The sequence below is a fragment of the Nicotiana attenuata genome, chromosome 5 (genome assembly GCF_001879085.1).
Source record: "Nicotiana attenuata strain UT chromosome 5, NIATTr2, whole genome shotgun sequence".
Taxonomy (NCBI): domain Eukaryota; kingdom Viridiplantae; phylum Streptophyta; class Magnoliopsida; order Solanales; family Solanaceae; genus Nicotiana; species Nicotiana attenuata.
Genome location: NC_031993.1, coordinates 23,415,172 through 23,442,895, shown reverse-complemented (window position 1 = coordinate 23,442,895; position 27,724 = coordinate 23,415,172). Strand labels below are relative to the sequence as shown.

The following is a 27,724-nucleotide window of genomic DNA, read 5'->3' as shown; positions in this document are numbered from 1 at the left end:
GGAATTTGGTGCACGAAGAGTGGGGGGTCTTTGAAGGAATTTCTTACTTACTTCTATTAAAGTCCAAATAAAACAAAATAAAAATAATTCAAATCAACTGGAGTAGAGCATTAAGAAGAAGCTTCACAATAATTTCCTACCACATTAAATATTACAGTATGCATCACTTGACTAGGTCCTATACCAATAATTCTATGGAGTAGAGCCCAACTCATTCAAACTTTTCTTATTTCAAGTGCTACTAATTGTTTATTTCTTTCTCTCCTATTATCATCAGTAACTCTCTTACCACAATTAAAATTTATCCACGTATAGGTTTTATTTTCTTTTCAGAAAATTCATTGAATCAATGGCATCATCTTCTGCTTCTGCGAGTACTTCACAGTTTCCTCGATGGAAGTACGATGTTTTTCTAAGTTTTAGAGGTGAAGATACTCGGAAATCATTTACGAGTCACCTGGGCGAAAACTTGAATATGAGGGGAATAAAAACCTTTCAAGATGATAAAAGTCTAGAGCATGGTGCATCCATCTCAGATGAACTCTGTAAAGCTATCGAGGAGTCTCAATGTGCAGTCATCATTTTCTCAAAGAATTATGCAACATCGAGATGGTGCTTGAATGAACTAGTGAAAATCATGGAGTAGTTTCGTGACAAGTGAATTAAAAACACATAATTGCTTATAAAAATGGAGTAGTTTCCATTCAGTTTTGGATGATCATGCGAAGAATAATACATATTCTACTATAGAACAAAGAATCTACACCTCCAAAATGAGTTAAAAGGAATCGACATTAAACTCCCGTTTGGCCATAGATTTTGGCTACTTTTAAAAAAAAAAATTGAAAACACTATTTATTTCATGGAACATGACAGTTTTTGAAACAAATTTAAATGTTTTTTCAAGTTCCCAAAAACTGGGTTAGGACCTTTTTTGGTGAATTTATCTCTTCCACACACAAAATTTCAAGTTTTTTTTTCCAAATAAAATGCATGTCCAAACACAACTTCAACTTCTAAAACTTATTTTTCAAAAACTCGTTTGCAAATTTCAATCAAATCTATGTCCAAACTCTAGCTAGATAAATATATCATATTTACAAAAATAAAAATTAAAAGATGGAAACTTAATAATTTTGTTTTGTTAAGAGTACTGCATGCACAATCTAATTTCATTGATTGTCATTTAAAGGTTAAAAACTATTTTTATTTTATATTTCCTTAAAAAAGAATAATGGTTGATTATGTATGTTTTTATCGGTCAGAACGGATAGTTCCTATCAATTTAATTACTCAATGACATTATTACGTAGATAATATTTTGATTGATAATTCAAGAGATCGATCTATGTGCACAGTCCTTTTCATCATAATTCTGCACTCTACAATCTGAAATACCTCTTGTAATTCTTGACTTATTTACCTCTATATATCAGCAATCTTCTTATTTTTTGTAGGACTGAAGCGGACTGTATTCGACAGATTATTGACCAAATCTTGTCGAAATTATGCAAGATTTCTTTATCTTATTTGCATAACATTGTTGGAATAGATACTCATTTAGAGAAAATAGAATCCTTGCTAGGGATAGGAATCAATGATGTTCGGATTGTGGGGATCCGGGGCATGGGGGGAGTCGGTAAAACGACAATAGCTAGAGCTATGTTTGATACTCTTTTAGGAAGAAGGGATAGTTCATATCAATTTGATGGTGCTTGTTTCCTTAAGGATATTAAAGAAAACAAACGTGGAATGCATTCTCTGCAAAATATCCTTCTCTCTGAACTTTTAAGGGAAAATGCTAATTACAATAATGAGGAGGACGGAAAGCACCAAATGTCTAGTAGACTTCGTTGTAAGAAGGTTCTAATTGTGCTTGATGACATAGATGATAAAGATCATTATTTGGAGTATTTAGCAGGTGATCTTGATTGGTTTGTTAATGGAAGTAGAATTATTGTAACAACTAGAGACAAGCATTTGATAGGGAAGAATGATGTAATATATGAAGTGACTGCACTACCTGATCATGAATCCATTCAATTGTTTTATCAACATACTTTCAAGAAAGATGTTCCAGATGAGTGTTTTAAGGAGCTTTCATTTGAGGTAATAAATCATGCTAAAGGCCTTCCTTTAGCCCTCAAAGTGTGGGGTTCTTCCTTATATAAGAGGGATATAACTGTGTGGAAAAGTGCTATAGAACAAATGAAAAATAATCCTAATTCAAAAATTGTTGAAAAGCTCAAAATTAGTTATGATGGATTAGAGTCAATGAAACAAGAGATTTTTCTGGATATAGCATGCTTCTTACGAGGGGATAAAAAAGATTACAACATTCAAGTTCTCGAGAGTTGTCATTTTGGAGCTGAATACGGATTGGATGTCCTAATTGAAAAATCTCTTGTGTTCATCACTGAAGATGATGAAATTGAAGTGCATGACTTAATACAAGAAATGGGTAGATATATAGTGAACTTGCCAAAGGATCCGGGAGAACGCAGCAGACTATGGCTCACCAAGGATTTTGAAGATGTGATGATCAACAATACGGTTAGTAAGCTAAACAATGCAATAATGTTGAATTTCTAATTTTCATATCCAAAGACATATAGGCAGTCAATTGCAATTATTTGTTCATCTTGCTTCATCTTCTTGCAGACACGTCATTTTAGTTGTTTACTTTAGTTAGTAGGAGAAGCAAAAGTAATTTTAATTGCCTAATTAGTAAAAAAAAATAATACATTAATCACCTAATTCGTTAAGTAGCCTCTTTAATTTACGTTTCCTAATTAGTTTTTCTTATATTTTTTAGCGATTGACTAGTCTAGCTAGTAGCTACTTAATCTGTTTGATCCAATTTCATTCTTTAGATTAACTTGAAAATTTCATGACATTTTATTACATAATAACTGTTAATTCCCACAGATCTGAAGAATTTGAAGTAGAAGAGATATGCAATGAAGAAGCGTAGAGAGAGAATTGTGGCAGAAGTTTTTCTGTTATTACTGTTCAAAACTAACTAAATGTCCAAAAATACTGTACATTATATGCAACTACTAATAGACCATCTATGCTAGTTAATTAACTTAACTAGAGTTAACACTAACACCTAATGACAACTAAGTGACAGCTGTACAATTACTAAGCTCCTCTACACCCCCCCCCCCCTCAAGCTAGGGGTGATGAATATGTTCTTCATCCCTAGCTTGGACACAAGATAACGATGCTGAAGAATAGTGAGAGCCTTGGTCAGAATGTCAGCCTGTTGCTTAGAGGAATGTCAGCCTGTTGCTCAGAGCTGTTGCTATAGATATAACAGCTCGTACAGTCACCACTTTAACAACAGGTGAGAATGTCTCTTGGTAATCAAGACCCTCCTGCTGGTTGTAGCCTTTAGCGACTAATCGAGCCTTAAACCTTTCAACCTCCCCAGTAGCCTTGTATTTGATTTTATATACCCATTTGCATCCGATGGCCTTTTTGCCCTCTGGTAAAGGAACCACTTTCCAGGTATTGTTATCCTCCAAAGCCTTGATTTCAAGTTGCATAGCTTCAACCCAGCGAGGATCCTTAGTTGCTTGAGCATAAGTCGTGGGTTCCACTTCTGCTGAAAATCTGGTGAGAAAACTCTAATAAGCAGGGGAAAGGGAATCATAAGAAATGACAGCAGAGATAGGATGAGAACTAGTCTGGGCAGTCTGAGACTTGGCAGAAATGACAAAGTCCTTCATCCATATGGGAGGTTTGGAAGTTCTGGTAGATTTGCGAAGTTCTGTAGGTGGTGCTGGTGCAACCTCTTGTGAAGATAAATGGGAAGTAGGAACTGTATCAGGAAGTGTTGCCTCAATATTAGAGGAATGAAGAGGTTCTGTGGCTTCTGTGGACAGCTGACTAGGCTGAATATGTGAATTTGGAGGAACTGGATCAAGAGGAACATTGATAGGGGGATTATCTGTAGATAATGAGTAAGTGTCAACTGCCTCAGGGAATGACATCTCAACATTGCCTTGTGTAGTCTTGAATGGAAAAATGGACTCATTGAAGACAACATCTCTGCTAATGAATACCTTGTGTGTCTCAAGATCATAGAGTTTATAGCCCTTTTGAAAAACACCATAACCAAGTAGGACTGACTTAATGGCCCTGGGATTGAATTTATCCTGCTTGGGTAGAGTAGAGGCATAACCTAAGCATCCTATTACTCTCAACTGCGATAGAGATGGTGTACGATTATATAGAACCTCAAAGGCAGATTTGTTGTTTAAGACAGACAAAGGAACTCTGTTGATGATATACACTGCCGCTTCAATACAACAGCCCCAAAATCTCGAGGGTAAACCTCCCTGGAACTTGATGGCCCTAGCTGTCTCAAGGATATGTCTGTGCTTTCGTTCAACCACTCCATTTTGCTGAGGAGTGTATGGACATGACCTTTGGTGTATAATCCCATAGGTGTTGAACAGATCTCCACAAGTAGAGTTAAAAAATTCTGCACCATTATCAGACCTGACTACTTTGATATGCTTTCCAAACTGATTCAGAACCATAACAATGAATGATTTTAACAGGCAAGAAACATCTGATTTTACTCTCATCATAAAAGTCCAAGTCCACCTAGAACAGTCATCTACAATAGTAAGAAAATACTGCATACCATCATAAGTAGCAATGTTGTAAGGACCCAGACATCCATATGTAACAATTGAAAAGATTCAGTAGATCTGCTAGTATGTGTAGGAAAAGCAATCCTAGTTTGTCTAGCTAGTGGACAGACATCACAATTGTTCAAAGTGAAACTAAGCTTGTGCTGAAAAAAGGAAATCTTCCTTAGAACAGCCATAGGAACATGGCCTAGTCGTTTATGCCAAATCTCTGAGTCTGTAACATTTTGCACTGCCATAGATTTGCTATGAGTATGAAAATCATTCCTGGACCTTGTCTTCAAAACATATAGCCCATCATGTTCTCTACCAATCACCTTCAACCTCCCATTGAAGAGCTCCTGAAATACAAAGAAGTCTGGATAAAATGCTGCACAACAATTCAAATCCTTTGTCACTTTCGAAACTGACAAAAGATTGAATTTAAAATTGGGCACACACAATACATCCTTAAGCAGTTCACCTCCAGGCATCTCACAATCCCCAACATGAGTAATTCTAGCAGTCTCTCCAGTTGGCATTTGAACCTGTCCTGAACTTCCTATTTCAATACCATTTAACAACAACTGGTTATTGCTAATCATGTGATTAGTAGCACCAGTATCCACTATCCAACTAGATTCCTTTGTAGGAATAGAACAAGAAGTAACTGCCATATGTGCACTGGGAAAAGATATACCTGTCATGTTAACACTAGAGTCGGAGAAGGATGACCTGTTGTTGTTCAACATTTGCAAAATCTGATTATACTGATCAGGTGTAAATACTGGAGGTTGTGGCATTGTTGGTTGTTGTGTTGACTGTACTTCTGTCTTAGCCAAATGACCACTGACGAAAGCCCCTTTCTTCTTTGACTTAAAATCAGCCGGATAACCTACGATCTTATAGCAATTCTCCTTGAGATGGCCTTTCATGTTACAATAGTCACATTTCATAAGCTTGTAGCAACCTTCTCTAGTATGGCCCTTCATGTGATAGAAATCACATTCGACATTATAGTTTCTTCTCTGCTTCTGAGTGTTATTCCTTGAAGTAAACAAGGTTGTTGGTTCCATAGACTCAATAGGAACAGTGTGACTACCAGCAACAATTCTCTGGCTTTCATCTTGCAAAATCATGGCATATGCCTGATTCACAGAAGGTGCTTTATTTTTCATTAATATTTGCGAGCTTGACTGTAACCATCATTTAAGCCCATCAAAAACTGCCAAAGACGTTGATATTGTAGATGTACAAGGTGTTTTTTTTATGTTTCACAGTCATAAGGAGGAGCTGGGATAATTGAGTTATATTCATTCCATAAATCCTTCAACTTTGAATAATACTCCGATACTGATGATGTTCCCTGAGTTAGGGTAAAAATTTCTTTATGAAGATAATACATTCGTGAGGAATTCACTTTATCAAACCTCTCACGAAGATCTTCCCAGATTACTCGAGCACTTGAGCGAAACAGAACGCCACTTAGTAAATCACGACTTACATTGTGCATCAGCCACGATTTGACAATCGCATTGCAACGATCCCACAACTGGTTGAACCTAGTTCCAAAAGTCTCTCTGGTGATCGAACCATCCACAAATCCCAGTTTGTTTCGTGTTAGCAACGAAACTTCCATAGCTTGGCTCCAAATTGTGTAGTTTTCCATTCCAATTAATTGAAAACCCAGCGATAACGAATTCGTTCCATCAGAAGGATGCAAGTATAAGGATGATTGTGATCAATCACAATCGATTCCTGCCTGGTCGAATGTTCTTCAACCTCTCGTTCTTCGACTGTATCTCCTGCCATTGAAAATTAGGGCACATATTTGCAAACGAATTTCGATGAATCTCTCGATTTTCAGCTGAATTGCCAATGAAAACCCCTAGATTCACACGATTAATGCTCTGATACCATGTTAATTCCCATAGATCTGAAGAATTTGAAGTAGAAGAGATATGCAATGAAGAAGCGTAGAGAGAGAATTGTGGCAGAAGTTTTTCTGTTATTACTGTTCAAAACTAACCAAATGTCCAAAAATACTGTACATTATATGCAACTACTAATAGACCATCTATGCTAGTTAATTAACTTAACTAGAGTTAACATTAACACCTAATGACAACTAAGTGACAGTTGTACAATTACTAAGCTCCTCTACAATAACTCAATCAGAGATTCACTTTACCATTGTTTATTTTTTTTATTTTAAAAAGTCAATACAACTTATTGGTATTGTTTCAGTTGCAGTTTCTTTCTATCGCAACATGAAAAGCTTATAAACTCGACTCTAATGAACTTCTAAGGAAAATGTAATATTGGAAAATAGAACTATAGACTTAATTGCAAAAAGTATTTCTCTGAAGTAACATTAGTATTTCCTAATGATCTTCTTACCAGGGGACCATGGCAGTGGAAGCAACTTGGGTTCCTTATAATTTTGGTATACTACGCTTTAGCAATGAGGCCATGAAAAATATGAAAAGGCTTAGGATATTATACATAAAGAGGTTCTATAATGAACCCAAAATTAGCCATGATGGCTCTATTGAGTATCTATCCAACAACTTGCGTTGGTTTGTCTTGGATGACTATCCTTGTGAGTCATTGCCATCCATATTTGATCCCAAAATGCTTGTTCACCTTGTACTCTGGAGCAGTTCATTGCGTTATTTATGGATGGAAACAAAGGTACAATAGTTAAGTTTTATTTTACTTTTATTTTTCTTTCTAACTATCTTTGTCTTTTTTTTGTAAGTAAATATTTTTATTTCACAAACCAAGTATAATCTTTACAATTATCGTTCATTAGGATCTTGGACATCATGCCCCAAGCCCTATACTCTTCTGTTTCTCCTAATTACAAACAAAAACAAAAAAAAAACTCAGCAAAACAGTCTACTACTATCTCATAGTCTAGGATACTCCTTCATCTCTTGTAGCTTGCTATCTAACTTCTTGTATTTACTTCCGCGACTATGAATTTCCTGTGCTATTACCCGTATAATGGCCTTATTCTGCCTAGCTTTCCCTTGAAAAATCCTCAAGTTCCTTTCATTTCATATGTGATAGACACATACTGCCAAACAGATTCTATATATGTATGAATTTGCAGATTTTCCCTTTACATGCACCTCTGCCCATTGAGCTTTTTCATACCACCCTTTTGCTTTCCTTTGGATTCCTTGCCATTCCAATAAGCTATCCAGATTTGCGATGTCATTCCACATTTAAAAAATAAATGTTCAGCACTTTCTGGTTCTCTTGTACACAATGGACATAATAGATCATCAACTAGACTTCACTTTGCCACTATATCTCTTGTTAACAGCCTTCCATGTAGGTTTAAGTATAGTATGAATAATCATCTAGGAGCTCCATAGTTGTTACAGATTAATCTTCTCCATGAGCATTTTGGATACTCACCCTGAAACTTCTTATACATATTCTGTATGGTGAAGCACTGCATCTGATTAAGCTCATCTTCTTGTATCCCCACTTCTTCCAGATATTCAGCAGCCTCAAGTATCTTCTATACAATCCACGATGCCTGCATTGGTTTGATCTTCCAAAGCCTAGATCTCCTCCCATAGTAACAATGTATCCACCTTACCCATAATTTGTCCTTCTTGTTGCATCAGTTCCACAGCAATTTGCACATAGCTGCCTTGTTCCACAGTTGGATGTCCATAATGTTCATCCCCCCTGCTACTTTAGGCATACAGATTCTATCCCAAGCAATAAATGCCTTATGTGATACATCAACGTCTCTTGTCCAGAGAAACCTTTTGCATACACTCTCAATCATTTGTATCAACTTCTTTGGTAATGCAAAAATTTGAGACCAGAAAGTTTGTATTGAGAAGAGAACACTTTTAATAAGTTGCAATCTCCCTGCATAAGACAAGAACTTTGATGTCCAGCTAGTAATCCTGCCAATGATCTTATCAATTAGCGGCTTACACTGAGTAACTGATAACCTTTTTGTGCTGAGAGGGACCCCTAGGTATCTTATAGGAAGCTCACCCTTTAGGAAACCTAGATGATCCAATATATCAAGCTGCAATTTCTGATTCACTCCTCCAAAATATACACTACTTTTCTCCACATTTGCTTCCAGCCCAGAAACCTTAGAAAATATTTGAAAACAAGCATAAAGTGCTTTCACAGACTCCATATCTCCTTTGCAAAACAATAGCAGATCATCTGCAAAGCTGAGCTGTATTATGTTCAACTTAGCACATTTTGGATGGAATTTGAAAGACATGTTCTCCTTCAGTCCCTTTAACATTCTTGTGAAGTATTCCATTACTAGAACAAGCAAAAAAGGGGACATAGGATCACCCTGTCTCAGTCCCTTCTTTGCTGGAAAAGGCTTCATAGGACTACCATTTATAAGTATAGAGTAAGAGACTGTAGTTACACATTTCATGATCCATGTAATGAAAACCTCTGGGAAACATAATTGATCCAGAATCTGCTCTAAGAAACACCACTCAACAGAGTCATATGCCTTCTTCATATCAATCTTCAAATAACATCTTGGAGTGATATTCTTCCTGCTATAACCTTTTACTATCTCATGGCTTAGAATGATGTTATCTGAAATTATCCTCCCTGAAACAAAAGCTGATTGGCTATCATCAACCAAGTAGTCTATCACCCCTTGAAGCCTGCTAGTTATGATTTTGGAGATGATTTTATAAATGGTAGTACAGCATGATATTGGTCTAAACTCAGAAATTCTTGATGGATTTTGTATTTTAGGAACTAGGGTCACTGTAGTGCAATTGATTGGCTTGTACACTTCTGAAGTTCTAAAGAAATCTTGGACTGCCTCCACTACTTCATCCCCTATAATTGCCCATGTCTTTTTAAAGAATAGTGAATTATACCCATCACACCCTAGGGCCTTGGAATCATCTATGCTTTGTAGTGCTTGTATAATCTGCTCCCCTGTCAAAGGTTCTATCAGTTTTGCTTGTTGTGCTCTTGTCAGTATGCTTCCTTTCTTCATTACATCTGGTTCAATAGCTGGAATCTCCTCTGCTGCTGTTCCTAAGAGTTTTAGATAGAACTGAATGATTTCTTGTTGTACTTCCTCTTGATTATGTGTATGCAAACCTGCTTGGGTGACTAGCTTTGTAATTTTCTTTTGAGCATTCCTGTTCTTTATACTAGCATGAAAGAAAGCTGAATTTGATTCCCCTAGCCTCAACCATTGGATCCTGGACTTCTGTTTCAGTATACTCTCCTCAATTGTACTCCATTTTTCTAGCTTCTCTTTTAGATCCTTTTCATCATTCTTCAAGGTCTCTGAATGGCTTGGGTCTCTCATTTGAACCTGAATTCTCTGTAGCTCCCCCTTTATGAGTGTAATCTTCTCATGAATTGTGCTATACTCCTCTTGATACAGCTGCTTCAGTCCATTCTTCAGTCTTTTAAGCTTCAACCAGACTCTTTTCATTGTTGATCCTTGCATGCTCATCTCCCATGTTGTTTTAACAATGCCTTCAAACTCCTTGTGCTCAGCAAGGTTGTTGAAAAATTTAAAAGGTTTTGGATTATTCTGATGTTCCTGCTCAAAACAAAGACACAAAGGTGTATGGTCAGAAAATAAAGGGTCCTGCACCACCACCTCAAATTGACTCATACTCATCATCCATCCATCATTGACTAGTGCTCTGTCTATTTTGCTATGGATATGACTATTTGTCCATGTAAACTCCCTCCCAATATATCTGAGTTCTGTCGTTCCTGTGTTATCTAAGAAATCAGTGAAATCCTTTATCTCTGCTTCCATAACAGGGTTCCCATTGTATCTATCTTCCCAGCTTTGTATTGCATTATAATCTCCCATTTCAATCCAAGGTCCCTTTAGCTCCCTATGCAACTGTGTTAACTCCTCCCACTTGTTCCTCCTTTGTTCAACAGTATGCAGACCATATATTGCTGAGAGCCAAAATTCTTCCTTGCTCTCCATTAACATAATCTTCCCTGTGATCATTTGCTCAGAGTAACTATGTTGTATAAACTCCACTACTCCTGAATCCCATACTACCCATATTCTTCCTTTAGTGCTAGCTCCATAATTGTCATTCCATTTTCGGTTCTTTGCAATTTTTTGTATGATTTTCCCTGCCATATGTTGCTTCACCTTGTGCTCAATAATAGCTATTAAGCCTACCTTATTGTCTCTAATATACTTCTTTATTTATTTTTGCTTATATACTTTATTCAATCCTCTAACGTTCCATGTTACTATCTTCATCTAGGTATGAATGTATCATCAGTCTCCTGCATCACATCTCATCTGTTCTTACTACTAGACCCCAAACTTATTAGCATTGAGTTTGAAGGATCTGGTGTACTGCTTCCATTTGCTATACTTATCCCCCCATATTTTGAGCTCCTTGCTGTAGATTTATTCTTCACTGTTTGCCGACCTTCATCATCCTCCAGCCTTTGTGGTGAAAATTCTTTCTGTGTCTGCTCTATTCATTTTTGTTTATCATCCTGTTTTAGAACTTGTGGAACAGCTTCTTTGTCCTGCTTCTCTTCCACTTGCCCTTTCCTCCTCCAAAACTGTTGTGGCTTTTGATCTCTTCCTCTTTGCTTTGTTTCTTCCTTTTGTGGTTCTTGGCAAACATGTCCCAATTGAAGACATTTAGTGCAATATTGGGGCATCCAATCATACCAAACATCCTGCTCAAACTCCCTGCCATTAGGATCTTCTACCATAATCTGTTTTGGAAGTGGCTTAGTCACATCCATTTCCACTAGAATTCGAGTATATGAAATACGTTCAACTCTAGTAGTACGGGCATCTGCATATATAGGTATTCCCAGAGTACTCCCAATTCTACTCAGTGAATCATCTTCCCAACAATCAAGTGGTAACTTAGGCAATTGAATCCATAATGGTATGGTTTTCAATACCTCATTTGCAAAATCAAAAGTCGCAGTCCACACTTTAACAACCACGGGCTTGCTATTCATCATATATGGCCTTGAATAGAGCACAGCATCTCTATCCTCTATTGTGTTAAATTTAACCACAAAATACCCATCATTATGAAGGTATATTGATGGTTTTGCAGCAAAGTTTCACTGGAACGAGACAAATCTTTCAAACGCCGCAATAGTAGGAGTTTCACCCACTACATACACAATCACCGCCATTCTCCATTTTTCAGTAGCTCGCTCCACAACCTCTTTGTCTAATTTAGCTACCTTAACTCCATTCTTAATCGTAGGGGCAATATACTGTAAATTCATACCTCGAGTTGCCATTTTATTCTCAGCAAATAAACTCTTCCATTTCATCGTTGCATTTGCCACAGCAGGGATCTCCAATTTCCTTTGAGCATCGGTATCATACCTTTTCCAGCTTCATTCCTCACGGATTCATCAATTACAGCAGTAGCACTCTTGTTAGGTTCCGATTGAGCTGAATTTGAGACTCTTGCAATCAACGGTGGTGTTTTTGCTCCTTTTGCTAAAGCTGGCCACTGTTCCATTGATTTGTCCGTTACTGCTCCATTGATTTTCTTAGCTTCTTCATCTAGTTTCTCAGTTGGCTCTCTATCTACTTCCTTCACTGCTAAATCTCTCAGATCCACAGTATTTGCATGTCGTCGAGGCCGGCCTCGCGGCATTTTCCGGTGGAATTGGCGCAAAATAGCAAAGTCACACTATCCTACGCCGAGAGCTTTTGTCTTTTAATTTAGTGATAATGAACATATATTATTGCTTTTGTCATGTATTATTTGAGGTACTTTCTATTTTTGCTAGAATTACAATGCATGTCTTTAAATGAACAAAAGTTATTAATTCCATAAGCTCAAGTTAATGTATTTCCATCTCAAAAAAAAATTGTAATTTATATTATTTGGGGTTTTTTCGAGTATTATTGTAAGATCTTTATGTCTTTTTTTCTCTCCAAGTCTTCCCATCATCATTTTAACTAATTCAATTATTTCTCATAGTAAGATTAGATTCATATGAATCTCATTCTAGGGCTGTACATAGTGGTACAGAAGGAATACTTATTAGTATAGTAAAACAGAAGGAATTTATTGAATACAACTATATTTTTTCGAATGGCATATACACTTTCATACATTGCTTTCGGATTTAACATTTGGGTTTCCCCATTTTATATTACACTTTTTTAAAGAGAAACAATTTTCTCTTTGCTACAGTTTTTTTCAATCATGTTAAATTACAGTTAGCAGTATTTTTATATTATAATTTACTTTTATTCAGTTTCTTAACAAGTAATTTTCCATATATAAAAAATAAATTTCTAATTTCGCACAAAAGTAATGTGTTGGCCCTCATAATTCAAATGCTATCGTTCATTTCTTGTCGAGGGAGCAATAAATATTTTAGGAAAGCTAGCAATAAGTAATCAAGAAAACAGAGGTCATTTACTCATTTGATGCCCACAAATACAAATGATAGATAACCAAATATTTTATTATTGGAATCTTGCGGAGCAGCGAATGTTCTTTTTTTTCCCTCTCTCTCTATCTCATTCTGTGTGTGTTCTGAACAGCATTTGTCGTCTCTACGGAGGATAGATCTCAGCTTCTCTGAAGGCCTGATGCGAACACCAGATTTCACGGGGATGCCAAATTTGGAGTATTTGAATATGTATCGGTGTTATAATCTTGAAGAGGTTCACCATTCCTTGGGATGTTGCAGCAAACTCATTCGATTAGATTTGAGTAATTGTGCAAGCCTTGAGAGGTTTCCATGTGTTAACGTGGAATCTCTTGAATATCTGAGTTTAGAATATTGCTCAAGTTTAGAGAAATTTCCAAAAATCCACGGGAGAATGAAGCCGGAGATAGAGATTCGCATGCAAGCCTCTGGGATAAGGGAAATACCATCATCTCTTACTCAGTACCAAACTCATATTACCGAGCTATATTTGAGGTGTATGAATAACCTTGTAGCTCTTCCAAACAGCATCTGTAGGTTGAAAAGTTTGGTTGCAAGAGGCTTACACAGCTGCCAGAACTTCCTCCTGAATTAAAAACAATACATGCAGATTATTGGAGAAAGGATTCCATCTGTAATTCCTTGTTTCAGAGTATTTCGTCTGCTTCAGATTCCTTGTCACTAAGAGTATTTACCTGTGTGGATCCTTATTATGACTCGATCCGTGGGATCCCGAGTTGGTTCCTCCATCAGGGAAGGGATAGTAGTGTATCAGTCAATTTGCCTGAAAATTGGTATATACATGATAAATTCTTTGGATTTGTTGTATGTTACGTTGGCAGCTTAATTGACACCACAGCTCAATTGATTCCCGTGTGTGATGATGGGATGTCGTGGATGACCCGGAAACTTAATTGCCTTATCCAACCATTCAGCATGTGATACCTCAAAATGGCATACAGTAAGTGTTGTTCATTTTTTTTTGGTACCTCTTGCTGTCTTATGGGATACATCTAAGGCAAATGGAAAAACACCAAATGACTATGGGTTTATTAGGTTATCTTTTTCTGGAAAAGAGAAGAAGTATGGAGTTCGTTTGTTGTATAAAGAAGAAGCTGAGGTTGAGGCCTTGTTACAAATGAGGGAAAATAACAATGAACCAACAGAACATTCCACTGGGATAAGGAGGACCCGATATAGCAATAGTGAACACCATGATTCTGTGACCGATGAATCCAGTTGCTGTCGTTGTCGCATACTCTAGTAACATTAGAAACAAAGGTCACATTCTAATGAAAGTAAGTTGCAAGTTTGCTCTAAAGCCGGTGAAATTGTCTATGAAGAGCATATGTTTCCTTTGTTTGTAGCAGAACAAGTAGACTCTTGTTCTGAGAAAGAGATTTGCGAGAGAACTTACTTGGGTATGCAATAATCCATTCATTTTAAGTCTACATATATCTATATACTGGTCTTATTAGTAAAGGTGACGTGATACCTCTCTAAGACCAGAATAGTAGTCTTGTGAAATGAAATCACATATTCACGTTTGCTGACATGTAAAAACCAATTGCAGATGAATGTTCGCAAAGCAAGAAAGCTGAACTATAGCCTGTTTGGCCAAAAAATGAGGTGTTTGGCCAAGCTTTTGGAAGGAAAAAAAGTGCGCACTTTTTTGAGAAGCACTTTTGAGAAAAATAAACTTAGAAGCAGTTTTTTAAAGCTTGGCCAAACACTAATTGCTGCTCAGAAGTATTTTTCATACTAATTAGCCAAACACAAACTGCTTCTCACCAAAAGTACTTTTGAGAAAAGCACTTTTGAAAAAAAGCACTTCTCAAAATAAGCTGATTTTTGTAGCTTATTTTGGAACTGTTCTTCCTTTGGAATGTAGAGCTCAACTAGTCTTGTATTCATCTTGAAACTGATGTTCACCTTTTCAGTTGCAAAATAATTTTCATCTTGAAAAAACCAGAAGTTTCTTACACACTACATAACTTTAAATATTGCTTGACGTAATGATCATGCTCTAACTTTAGCAGGGTCATTTTCCTTATCTTTACCAAGTTAAATGTGCAGGTTCAGTTTAGTATATATAGAGGGAGTAAAACAACATCTTAAATATTGTGTTTTCTTTTTTCATAAAAAGGTCCTGAAAACGAAAAATCTGTTTCATTTGGAAGTACAAGATTAATCATACTTTATATACCATGAAAAGAGCAGAAATAAGAACTTTTCAGAACCAATTAAGGACTCACAAAATAGACTAACTTCTGCAATATAAGAAGGATGAAAAGAATAATTGGTTAAATAGAGTAAAATAGGATTGCTAATGATGCAATTAATTACTTTCAAACTAGATCTTTGAATAAAAAACCTTGATTATCTATATTACTCACCAGAATCCATTTCGGATGAGGATAATGTTTTACCTATATTCATAAACCAAATCTTCATTTAACTGATTTACCTCGATGACATATCAAAGATGATTTGTTTATAAAACTTTTCGCATCTTTTCAACGATATATTATGTGATTTTTAAAAAAAAATTGATCTTCATATGGAATACACACGCAACGTGCTTGCCCAAAAACTAGTAGAGAGCGAGCTATTTTTAAGTTACATTTTTTAACAAATTATAGCACTTATGTTATTATTGTTATGAAAATTAAAAATTAACGGTATTCCACACAGCCACACTTGATATTCAGATCAATAAAACTTATACCTTATAAACACATTTCCCTATTATCATTTTAAGATAAGAAAAGACAATAGAAAGGACTAATCTTTACTCTATTATGAATTGACACAGCTCACTTTTTTCATGAATTTAAGAAAAGTTTTTTAATGAAGTTATTAGCTGTTAATCACTTTTTTTTCAAGAAACCAGAAGGGTGACAAAGATAAGGACGAGGTCCTGGTGGTGAAAAATTATGAGTTTAAATTCTCCCTGTGTGAAATTAAAATTTGGTGCTATAGTGTCCAATGAAGTATTTAGCTGTTAGTCACATTTTGTTCAATGATAAGTTGTATGCAGAAGGAAAAAGATTGTTCCTCGAAGTTGTATGCGACGCTAAACAATTGATATTTCACTTTATCGTAAATTTTCTTCAATTTCTTTGTCCATATATTTGGTGTTCATATTTAAAGATATTAGTCTTGTACATGTTGTTGTAGTCCACTTAAAGATATTAGTCTTGTACATGTTGTTGTATAGTTGTTTAAACAATTGATATTAGTTTTGAGAGAACAATTCGTTCATGTTGTTGTACTTCATCTTCTAATTTGCACCAAGAAAATGGAAATCAGTAACTTCTTGTTTATTGAGTTATGTCTCATTATTCAACCCATTTATTAGTGAATAATATGGGTGGTTAATTATTTTCTTTTAACCATTTTGCCACCCCTCGTCTCAGATAATAATTTGCGAAATGTATTAAACTTATCATTTTTTATACATTTGATTTCCAATATCCACTGATATATCCAATTAAAGATCAATTCCCTCTATCCCCTTCGCCAAAAACTCTAATGTAATATGGCTTCCACTTTTTTAGTCAGAATGATTCATATATTTGTAAGTTTTGATCAACCAAGTTATCGCTAATGTTAAGAACTTGTTGGTTTCAAAATTGAAAATTGAAGCTCCAATTCATCTGTTGTAACACATTTCTTTTAGTTTCCTACTTTACAATCTATTTTGAGCTATCATTTACAAAACACTATGTCATGACTCAACAAACAAGAAGCTGCTGATTTCCACTTTCTTGGTGCAAAGAATAAGCTGAACAGAAACATGAAGGAATTGAGAGGAGCAACGCTTTGTGAAGATCGCCAGCGGCTACACCTTTCTTGATTTGTGAAATGATGTAATCCATGAACGCTGAATCACAGGGTAATTTAATAGGGCCGCCACTCGGTAGCCCAAACTCTTCTTCCGACATGTTTAAGAGTTGTCTAACGACCTCATTTTCAAGGTATGCCAAGGGAATGACAAATCGCCTTTGATCGATTGTATAGACTACAAAATGGCCCTTTTCAACTATACAGGATGAAGATGTACTACAACTATCTTCATCACTACCATTTCTTGGAAATGAAATCCTTTTCCGCTGCATGGCTGCAAACTTCTGCCATCTCCTAGCCATTTTGATGAGTTTCTTGGTAATGAGAAGGTTCATGAAAGGGGGATTATTTATACAAGAAACTGGAGACGACAAATCTTTAGTTGGAGCTGAAGTTTTTGCTACTAACAAAAGGCAAAGCCATGTGTTGATGCCTGTTGGTCATGTTGATATGGGGCCTTAAATCTGTGGATGAAGCTAATTTGAAAGGATGGAAAATAATACTAAAGTTTCTTCATTTATTCACTTTGGTCGACAACAGATTGAAGCTATATTAGGTATGATATCAGCTCATACTTAAATAATTTGAAGCCATTAAATGAAGAATAGCTTGTAGAAGGCAAAACCATGTGCTACTCCTTTCTTTGTCATGTAGGTAAGGGATCTTTAAATTGTCATCTTGTCTAGTCCTATTCTGCTTTTGTTATAACAAAATTTTTGGGCTTGAGTAACACTGTTGACAGATTTTACTCAAAAGATACATTAACAATAAGAAAACTGAACCATTTTTTGGTTAATAGTATCAAAACAAACTAAGCGATTCAGTAACCGAAGAAATAAGTCGTTTGCAGTTAATTCAGAAGTCCTTTTTCTTTGTTTTTTTTCTTCTTTCTTTTTGGTGGACGACTGTACATGGGAAGAAGGATAAAAAGATCATTTGTCACAAAATGGTGTAATTTATGTGTAAGAAAATGAAGGATATTGATAAATAGAAAGATCATTTATCACACTTTTCGTCGAGAAACAAAAACTGTGATATCAACCAGTGCAAAATACAGGTCTTCTATTTGAAGTATTATGCTTCTTGACTTTTGTTTCAACCATCACTTACTTGAAATTGTTTGTTTTAAGGGTGTCTTTTGTTCCAAATCATAAGAAACAGTAGGGCCTAATGTTGTTGTTCAACAAAATTTATGGTCTGAATACTTTGACATTAACAGATTAAGCAAAACCATGTGAAACTTCATGTGTTGTTGTCTCTCAAATTTTTCTTCACCAAAAAACATTAAGTATGTAAATTGCCATTACCGTATATATACAAATACACACAGCATTTGAGTAGAACACAAGTATCTAGACATTCGAAGAACTTTCATTTTCTGTGCAATTCTAAAAATTCTTGTTCTCTCTTTTCCTTTATCATTTAGAGTTACATCATATTCCTTGAGACAATTGGTAGCAAAGTGATTCCATTTATTCAGGCTAATCGAATCCTAAGGAGGTCTTCAATCTCCGAAGGTGTTCCAAGAGGACATTGTGCAGTATATGTAGGAGAGAGCCAGAAGAAGAGATTCGTTGTGCCAATATCATACTTGAGGCAGCCTTTTATTTCAAGACTTGTTGTCACGACCTTAAACCCAGACCCGGTCGTGATGGCGTCTCTCATGAAGACAAGGCCAGCCGACACATTTCCAATTCGAAGTTAAACAGCTAAACAGCAATGCAACAGGCTAAAACATGATTCAATAATGCTAAACAGCGGATAATATCATAACAAGGCGGAAATACAACCCAAACACAGCCCAAACCGGGGTGTCACTAGTCATGAGCATCTACTAAGTCCAAATACAACTGGCAAAGTCTGGAATGTACTAAGTACAGACTAATAAAATAAGGAGGGAGAAAAGCAGTGTTGCGAACGCCGGCAGCTACCTTGCTAAACTCCGATAACTCTGCTTCCGATCAGCCAGAACCCGCTACCGGGTGTAGAATACCTGAATCTGCACACATGGTGCAGGGAGTAAAGTGAATACGCCAACTCAGTGAGTAATAATCGTAAATAAAGACTGAGTGATAAGAAATCACAAAAAGAGCATCAACATGCTGTATAGAAGCAGTTTCAAAACCAGTAAGAAAGCAATGAAGCTGTAAAATCCTGTAAAACATCTTAGCTCATTTTAAACCCTTTTGAAAATAACTTTTTCAATAGTTGCGCAAATGAATGCATAACAACTAATGCAGATAAGCACAGAAATCCGCCCCTCGGGCAAACATACACAATTAAGCAAGTAAATGACAGGCAGGTAAGAAAGATAAGCACATAAGGTTCGCCCCTCGGGCACAATATCAACAAATTCGCCCCTCGGGCAATATCTCAGAACGGTACCAGCCCCTCGGGCAATCACATAGAACAATACCAGCCCCTCGGGCTACATCTCACATCACACTGGGTACCAGCCCTTTCGGCCCAAGCGCAATATCAAGCCATCTCGTGGCATCATAAACAGTCCCTCGGCCTCATAATCAAATCAGTGTATCACCGCTGCGGCGTGCAGCCCGATCCCAAAGATATCCTCACAACATAGGCCCTCGGCCTTACTCAGTCAAAAATCACATAAGCCTCTTGGGCAACAGTAAAACAGTATTTCTCAGCCCAAAATATCATTTAAATATCATTTGAGTATTAAAACAGAGTAAACATGGCTGAGTTTTGAAAACAGTGAAAATAACATTACTGAGTTCAAGTATAAAGTCAAAACAGTGAGGAAACATCAACAACAAATCCCCGAAGGGTTCAAATAATTGGCACGGAGCCCAAATATGGCATTCAGCCCAAATAATTATGATAGCCAATAGGTTTCAATTAAATACGCGGTAAAATCATCAATCGGGACGGACAATGTCACAATCCCAATAGTGCACGACCCCACGCTCGTCATTAAGTGTGTGCCTCACCTCAATATAGCACTACGATGTGCAATCCGGGGTTTCAAACCCTCAGAACATCATTTACAACAATTACTCATCTCGAACCGGCTCCATCTCTAGCTCGCGACGCCTTTGCCCCTCGAACTGACCTCCACGCTCGTCGAATCTATCCAAAATCAGAACGAGGGCATCAAAATATGCCAAGGGAACAAAGCCCAAGCGAAAATAATCAATAATGGGCACTAATCCCGAAATTAGCAAAACCCGAGCCCCGGGCTCACTTCTCGAAACTCAGAAATTTTTGCATCAATAGAATCCCCATCCTCATACGAGTTCATACATATCAAGAACATCAAAATCGGACCTCAAATGGCCCCTCAAATCCCCACTCAGAGGTCTCTTAAATCTCAAGCCCTAATCCCTCAATTTCTTCCTTAATTTCCACTAATGCCATGATTAAACAATGAAAAAATGATCATAAACATGAGTAATGAGGCTTAGGGAACTTACCCAACTATTTCTCTTCGATTCTCCCTTGAATTCACTGCCCTAGCTCGCTTCTCGTCTTCAAAAAATGGAGAACTTAGCAAAATTTCACAAAGGAACATTATATACTTACTGGCCCAGGTAATTTCGCACATGCGGTCCCATTACCGCTTTTGTGGTCCCGCTTCTGCGACTTTTCCACCGCATCTGCGGTCTTCATTAAAATAATAATTTCCGCATCTGCGATTTTACACTCGCACCTGCGCTACCGCAGGTGCGCCCACGACACCGCTTCTGCGGTTCCTCACTTAAAACCCAAAATTGCATCTGCGACTGAACCTCCGCATCTACGGCTTCGCAGATGCGGCCTTCTTGACCGCTTCTGCGGTATCTGCTCAACTGACCAAAATTCGCTTCTGCGATTACTCTTCCGCACGTGCGAAAATACCAGAACCAGCAAGATCAGCTGCTGCAACAAATCTCCAATCTCTCCGTTGACCACCCGAAATCACCCCGAGGCTCCCGGGACCTCAACCAAAAGCACAAACATAACTCAATACCTTATTCAAACTTGTTCCAATCATCAAAACACCTCAATTAACATTAATTCACCCAAAACACATCGGATTCAAGCTTAAGTTTCTAAAAATCTTCCGAAATACGCTTTTGATCAAAAACCCAACCAAACCACGTCCGAATGACCTGAAATTTTGCACACACCTCCCAAATGACATAATGAAGCTACTGCAACTCTCGGAATTTCATTCCGACCTCTATATCAAAATCTCATCTATCAACCGCAAAACGCCGAAATCTTAATTTCGTCAATTCAAGCCTAAACCTTCCACGGACTTCCAAAATGCATTCCGATCACGCTCCCAAGTCCCAAATCACCTAACGGAGCTAACAAAGTCATAAAATTTCCGATCCGAGATCATATACAAACAAGTCAAATCTTGGTCAAACCTTTCAAATTTCAAGCTTCAAACTGAGAACTGTTCTTCCAAATTCATTCCGATTACCCTGAAAACCAAAACCAATGGTTTACATAAGTCATAATATACTACACGGGGCAAGTCATGTCCGAGAACTGGCGAGCAAAGTGCAAAAACTCAAAACGACCGGTTGAATCGTTACACTTGTTTGCTCAAGCTGAAGAAGAGTTTGGCTTTGATCATCCAATGGACGGTCTCACAGTACATATCGAAGAGGATGTGTTCATTGGTCTCACTTCCCACTTGAGGAGATTATGAATAGGACTATGGTGCAAATTTTGTAACTTAGGATTAGAAATGAGAAAGAGTAGATTGTAGAGAGAGGTCATTTTCATTGTATAGAAGATTCCCAATGTTAATTTCTTACAAGCAGAAGTTCTAGTTATGATTACTCACTCTTTAGTCATATATGCCCATATTCTTATACAGTCTTGCTGTTGAACAAGTATTTAAGCACATGCCTACTTTAGCTGCACAATTCTACACATTCAGAAAAATTAGTCCAAAAAAAAGAGAGTGAAATTTACCGCATCTTTTCAATCTAGATTTAAAAAGTATGAAATTTTAACTGCAAAAAATGTCTGAAAGAGGATCACTTCATAATTTCACCTCATTTAAACTTCTTACAATTAATTTTCACGTCATTTAGACTTATAAATTAACATAGGTTTATAATTAATTTACATCAATACAAAATAGATTTGACTTATTAATCGCATTCCTTAAATATGACTTATTAATCGCATCTGGACAGTACGATTATGCATAAGTTTTTTACCCGGAGGACCGGTCAATCAGGCCTAAGATTTAATACTAGTAGGTGTTTTATTATGCTCAGTTTGGTTGCACATTTAGAAAATTTCCTATCGTTAAGCTCGGTTTTAGGTAAGTTTCATTGATTTATGAGCTCTTTTTTTTTAGATTTCAAGTGTTATGTCTCCTTTCTTAGTTTTAAGAAAGTGATATGTTTCATTTTTTGATTTTTTTTTGTTAGTGTTAATTATACAATACAATGTGTAAAGTTTTCCCTACTTTTTCTGGAGTTATGTCCTAAAAAAAGAAGAATGAATGATGAAAGAAAAAAAATTATATGTCTACTAATTGGATTTCATCAACTTTAAAATTTAGTCACTATCTCCAATGCAATAGGAAATTGCCTACCAATATGATTTTAAGATCTAAGTTATATATACTACAAGTGTAATGAATTTTTTACACGATCTTTATAATTTAATATGTTGAACCAGATTACTTACGATCTATTCTAGATTACCAATCAATGCTATTAAATAGAGTTACCTGTAACTACATTTTAAGCTTTACGCTTTTAGTGTGATGGGTTTTCAGTATTTTATGTTTTGATGATCTAACAAACTTGTCATGAAGAACCAGATATAGCACCTGGCGCACAGGACATACATTTCATGTAAACTAATCTAAGACTGAAAATCAGCAAAGGGAGAAACACAACAGGGACCTGATGATCTGGCTCTTTTGGGTTCTCCGACATAAGCAAGTCAGTGACTGTACGCAATCAAGATAAAGAGGAACACAACAGGGACGCGCTGCTTTAGGGTTCTCTGACAGAAAGTACAAGTCAAGTACAGAGCTGGAACGTGACAGAAGAAAGTGATCATCTGGCAATTGTCACAGAAGAGGAACACAACGAGGACCTGGTCTGTTGGTGTGTACACAACTAGGACCTGGTCTGCTGGTGTGTCCTGACAGGAAGTACAAAGCCCACTATCCAGCTCGAACGCATATGCCCAGAAGTGGATGCTCACAATGTGCAGCAGTCACCTCTCACCTGGAAAAAGTACACCAAGAGTTGACATCACTACCTATTATGATATCTTTTGTGATAAAACAACCTGGTGCAAGACACACTTCCGGTGTGCATTCAGTGACATTCTCTCAAGCATAACAAAGTTCAACTAGCCTTGAAGTCACTGTATGTGTCAAGAACAAGATGACAACTCCTAAGGATCAGCTTCTAATCGAGTCTCATGTACGTCTATAGTTGAGTTGTAATCTTGTTAATTGTTCTACATTGTAATTCCTAGTTTGCTTTCTTAGAAGCGCTATCTTAGGAACAAACCAAATTCGTAAACTTTAGAGTTTATATTGTGACTAGAAATAGTCATAAGTTAAATCCTCTGTAACTAGGAGAGTTGTAGAGTGGCTTGCGGTGGTACATCACAAGTTAGTTTGAAGTCTTTGCAAAAGGGAGTTTGCAAAGTGGCATGTAATAGGTAGATTACAAGTTAGTTGAGTTTAAAGCCTATAGGTGTAGGTCGTGGTTTGTTGATCCCCTTGTGTGTGATTTTTCCACGTAGAAAATCTTTGGCCTTCTTTACATTCAGTCCTTACAGCATTCTGCGTATCAGTCTCATAGAGAACGAGGTTCTCTATAGTTTGGTGGACTCACATAAGTCAATAATTGGTATCAGAGCAGGTTTCTCCTATCAGGCTAACACCTAGGAGGAATCCTCAATGGATGCTCCACCAAGCTTTGAGGAAGGACAATCAACCTATAGACCTTCCAGATTCAATGGTCAATGTTATGGCTGATGGAAGACCAGGATGCATGATTTCATTATGGCAGAAGATTCAGAGCTGTGGGACATTATATGTGATGGTCCACATGTTCCCATGAAGAAGATTGAAGAAACAGGGCATATGGTGCCGAAAGGAAGAAGAGAGTACAACGACATTGACAGAAAAGCTGTAGAAAAGAACTACCGTGCCAAGAAAATCTTGATGTATGGCATAGGACCTGATGAGTACAACAGAGTCTCAGCTTGCGAAACTGCCAAGGAAATATGGGAGGCGTTGCAAACCGCTCATGAAGGAACCACTCAGGTCAAACAATCCAATATTGACATGCTCACCACAGAATATGAACTCTTTAGGATGAAGGATGATGAATCTATACAAGATATGCATACTAGATTCACCTCCATCATAAATGAGCTTCACTCACTTGGAGATGTCATTCCCAGAAATAAGCTCGTAAGGAAAATCCTCAGCATCCTACATGGGTCTTAGGAAAGTAAGGTAAATGCCATCACGGAAGCTAAAGATCTACAGACTCTGACCATGGATGAGTTGATTGGCAATCTGAAAACGTACGAGATGAAGAGAAAGAAGGACGATGAAAGAAGAGAGCCTAAGAAGGAGAAGAACCTGGTGCTTAAAGATGAAAGTAGTGATTCAAGTGATGGAGATAGTGACATGGCCTATCTTACTAAGAGATTTCAAAAAATGGTTCGAAGAAATGGTGGTATACCAAGGTGGGGCAGTTCAAGCAAAACAAGGAATAACGATCTCTGCCACGGATGTGGAAAGTCAGGGCATTTCGTCAAAGACTGTCCACTTGTGAAACAGGAGCAGTTCAAGCAGAATCCTGACAAGGCAGGAAAAAGGAACCTGGTTCCCGAGAAAAGATTCAATCGAAAAAGTGCTGAAGACAATATAGTTAAGCAGGCCCTTGCTGCTTGGGGAGACTCCCTCAAGTGAATCCGAAAGGGAATCAGATGCAGAAAATAGTTCCCTGTTGGCAGTAGAAACTAAAGCAACAAAGTACGACTCACTTTTCGCGCTGATGGCTCAGTCAGATGATGACGATGAAGAAGATGAAGACGACGAGGTAAGCTTCCGGGATGTTCAGAGAAATCTGAAATCCTATTCTTCCAAGAAGCTAAGGTCTTTATCAAATGTCTTAATAGATGCCTATTATAACCTTATAAACGATAAGGAGACCCTCACAATAGAGCTAGGAGAGGCAGAGCAATCTAGAGATGATCTAGTGGTCTGTGTAGTGGACTTAAATGAGACCATAGCCAATCTTGAACTAGCGAAGGAGGCCCTGAATGAAAAAATAACTAGCGTGGAGAATGAGAGAGACGATCTGATGGTAGTAGTTGTCGATCTGAAAGAAACAATAGAAGGTCTTAGCAGTAAGAAACACGCTTTGGAAGAAAAAATTGCGTCTATTGAAGAGGAAAGGGATGACCTTCTAGTGATATGCGCTCATCTAGAGGAAACCAATGAGGGACCTAATAGAGAACATAGGAGTGTAAATCTTGGGAAAGGGAAGGGAGTAGCCAGTAAGTCGCACGTCTTGCTGGAAAAGGAGTTAAATGTCGTAAAAACTAGTCTTTGCAGAGAACTCGAGAGGAATCAGTAACTCCAAGCTGAGTTGGAGAAAGTAAAAAATGATCTTGAAAAATCCTTGAAGTGGACCTGGTCCTCAAATGCTCTTACTGCCATGTATCTCAACAATAGTGGGAACAAGCAGGGCATCAGGTTTCAAAGGGAGAAAACTCCCTACAACCCACACAGCAAGTATGTCACTGTACCTGATAACTGGCTATGTACCCACTGCGGAAACAATAGGCATTTTAAAGAAAATTGTCAAGCCAGGGTTCAGTCTGTTCAGAAGAACAAAGCGTTCACTGATAGAGTGACTACTAGCAAAGGACCTGGTACCACTCGCAAAAAGCGGATGCTGCCTGCGTGGACTAGGAAATCTCTCATTCATCCTTTTTATAATAACAAGGGACCCAAAATAGTTTGGGTTCCTAAATCTAACCCTTGATGTGCATGTGCAGGGAACAGTGAGAAGAAGCTGACTGCGATGCACTATGGACAGTGGATGCCTAAAGCACGCAGCTGAAAAACATCATGAAATGATTCTCACTGAAAGCCCTGCAGGAAGGGAATGTATCCTTGAGGAAAAAGTAAAGGGTACATTCTTTCTGTAAATGAAAAGGCAGAAAGGTTCCCTTGGGACTCAAATCGGAAAAGACGGAACTGGAAAATGAAGCATAGATAATGCTTGTCGCCTATGGAATCACCAAAAAAGGCTCTGGGAAAAAGGAATGAACACTGCTCTCTACTGGAGAACAGGTGTCGAACCAGGTCCTTCCTAAATCAAAACTCGCCAGGAACCGCCAATTGGAAGAAAATGCCTTGCCTCTGACAACAGGAAGGATCAACTTGGGAAGCACAATGCAAACAGACGAATGAAGGAATCTCTCTGGGGAACAACCCACAAAACAAGGTCAAAAGGTCTCCAACAAAGGAAGCACTAAATGGCAGGAGATGCTCATGGGGAAATAGTTAAGGCTTCAAATTAGGAGGATGTTAAAGTGAGAAAGATGAAGAAGACTGGCAAAAGACAATGCAACAACATTCTCCGCGTTGCACAAAGAACCTGATACATTACTGGCTACCAATGAAGCTGAAGGAAGAAGTAAAGATGTAGCTCATGGCACTACGCAAACAGCAGAACACATAGCATGGGAAATCAAGTGAACCTCCATATTTCTCTTCTCAACCAACTTCTGTCTCTAATTGGAAAACCAAAGTGCACCTGTGATGATTAATGCCTCATCTTCTGGGAGACAAGGAAGCAAAACGAAATGACCACATCAACAACTGAAAAAATAAATAAAATTAAAGGGTGAGATTTTCCTCTGAGGATCGGTATGAAGGAAGGTTTGATCGATGGAAAGCACATCAAATTCCAGATATCGGCAACAAAACCTCAAGAAGTGAACATTCCAGAGAAATCAAGGAGAAGATGGAGTCACAGGAATCTAATGAAGAACCTGATCTTCAATCTGCTGGTTGTGTAAGAGACCATCAGGTAAAGGTAGCTAAAGTGTTTTCTAACCAAGCCTAACTCACATCAATACCGTTATAGGTAAACACGCATGACGATCATAGAAGCTAAAGGTACAGTTATGAGTTGCAAAAAGGGGGAGCTGTTGAAATCTTGTTCAAAAAAATTGCTTCGGCATCAGGTTCTTGTATCTCAGGTTAGTGGTAATGAGCTTAATTTTTGCATGCCATCTCTAAACAAAAAAGTGTAATAATTGTCCTATAATTCAGCTGCCACATCATCAAAATTTCCAAGGTTTGTGCGTCATGTCTTGTCCATCAAATCCTTTCACCTCTTTCCCACAGACCTACCGCCGTCTCTAGGACTATTCAGAACCTGTTTCCTTCTTCACTCATCATTAGCTCCTCTTCCAATAAATCTTTTCTTCCCTCCTACGACAAGTTATGAACCTTCTTCTTTGTTGTACAACTAGAATTCACTCTTCATCTCTCACTCTCTCTAAGCTACCTGTTTGGAAAGTATTCTTCTAATGGCGATCGAACAATCGTCTCAGTCTACCACTTCTAGCACCGTCCCAATTTCATCACCTTCCTTGAAATCAAGTTCTGGTCATCATTGTCTCCCGCACTCTACTACTCTACACACTTCTGGTCTCTTCTCCACTCCCACTGTCTTTCCATTTCTGCTAAACCCTGTCTACCATTATTTTGAGAACCCTATGTCCAGTCAATCCCATGACCTCTC

At 37.5% G+C, this 27,724-nt stretch overlaps 1 protein-coding gene and 1 pseudogene across 1 annotated transcript; one reads left to right on the top strand and one right to left on the bottom strand.

Annotated features, from left to right (window-relative positions):
* On the top strand, window positions 350-14,581 carry LOC109226048 (annotated as a pseudogene).
* LOC109226047 (auxin-responsive protein SAUR68-like) lies at window positions 16,832-17,245 on the bottom strand. The gene has a single exon (XM_019390852.1). The coding sequence runs from the start codon at window positions 17,243-17,245 to the stop codon at window positions 16,832-16,834; it is 414 nt and encodes a 137-aa protein (XP_019246397.1).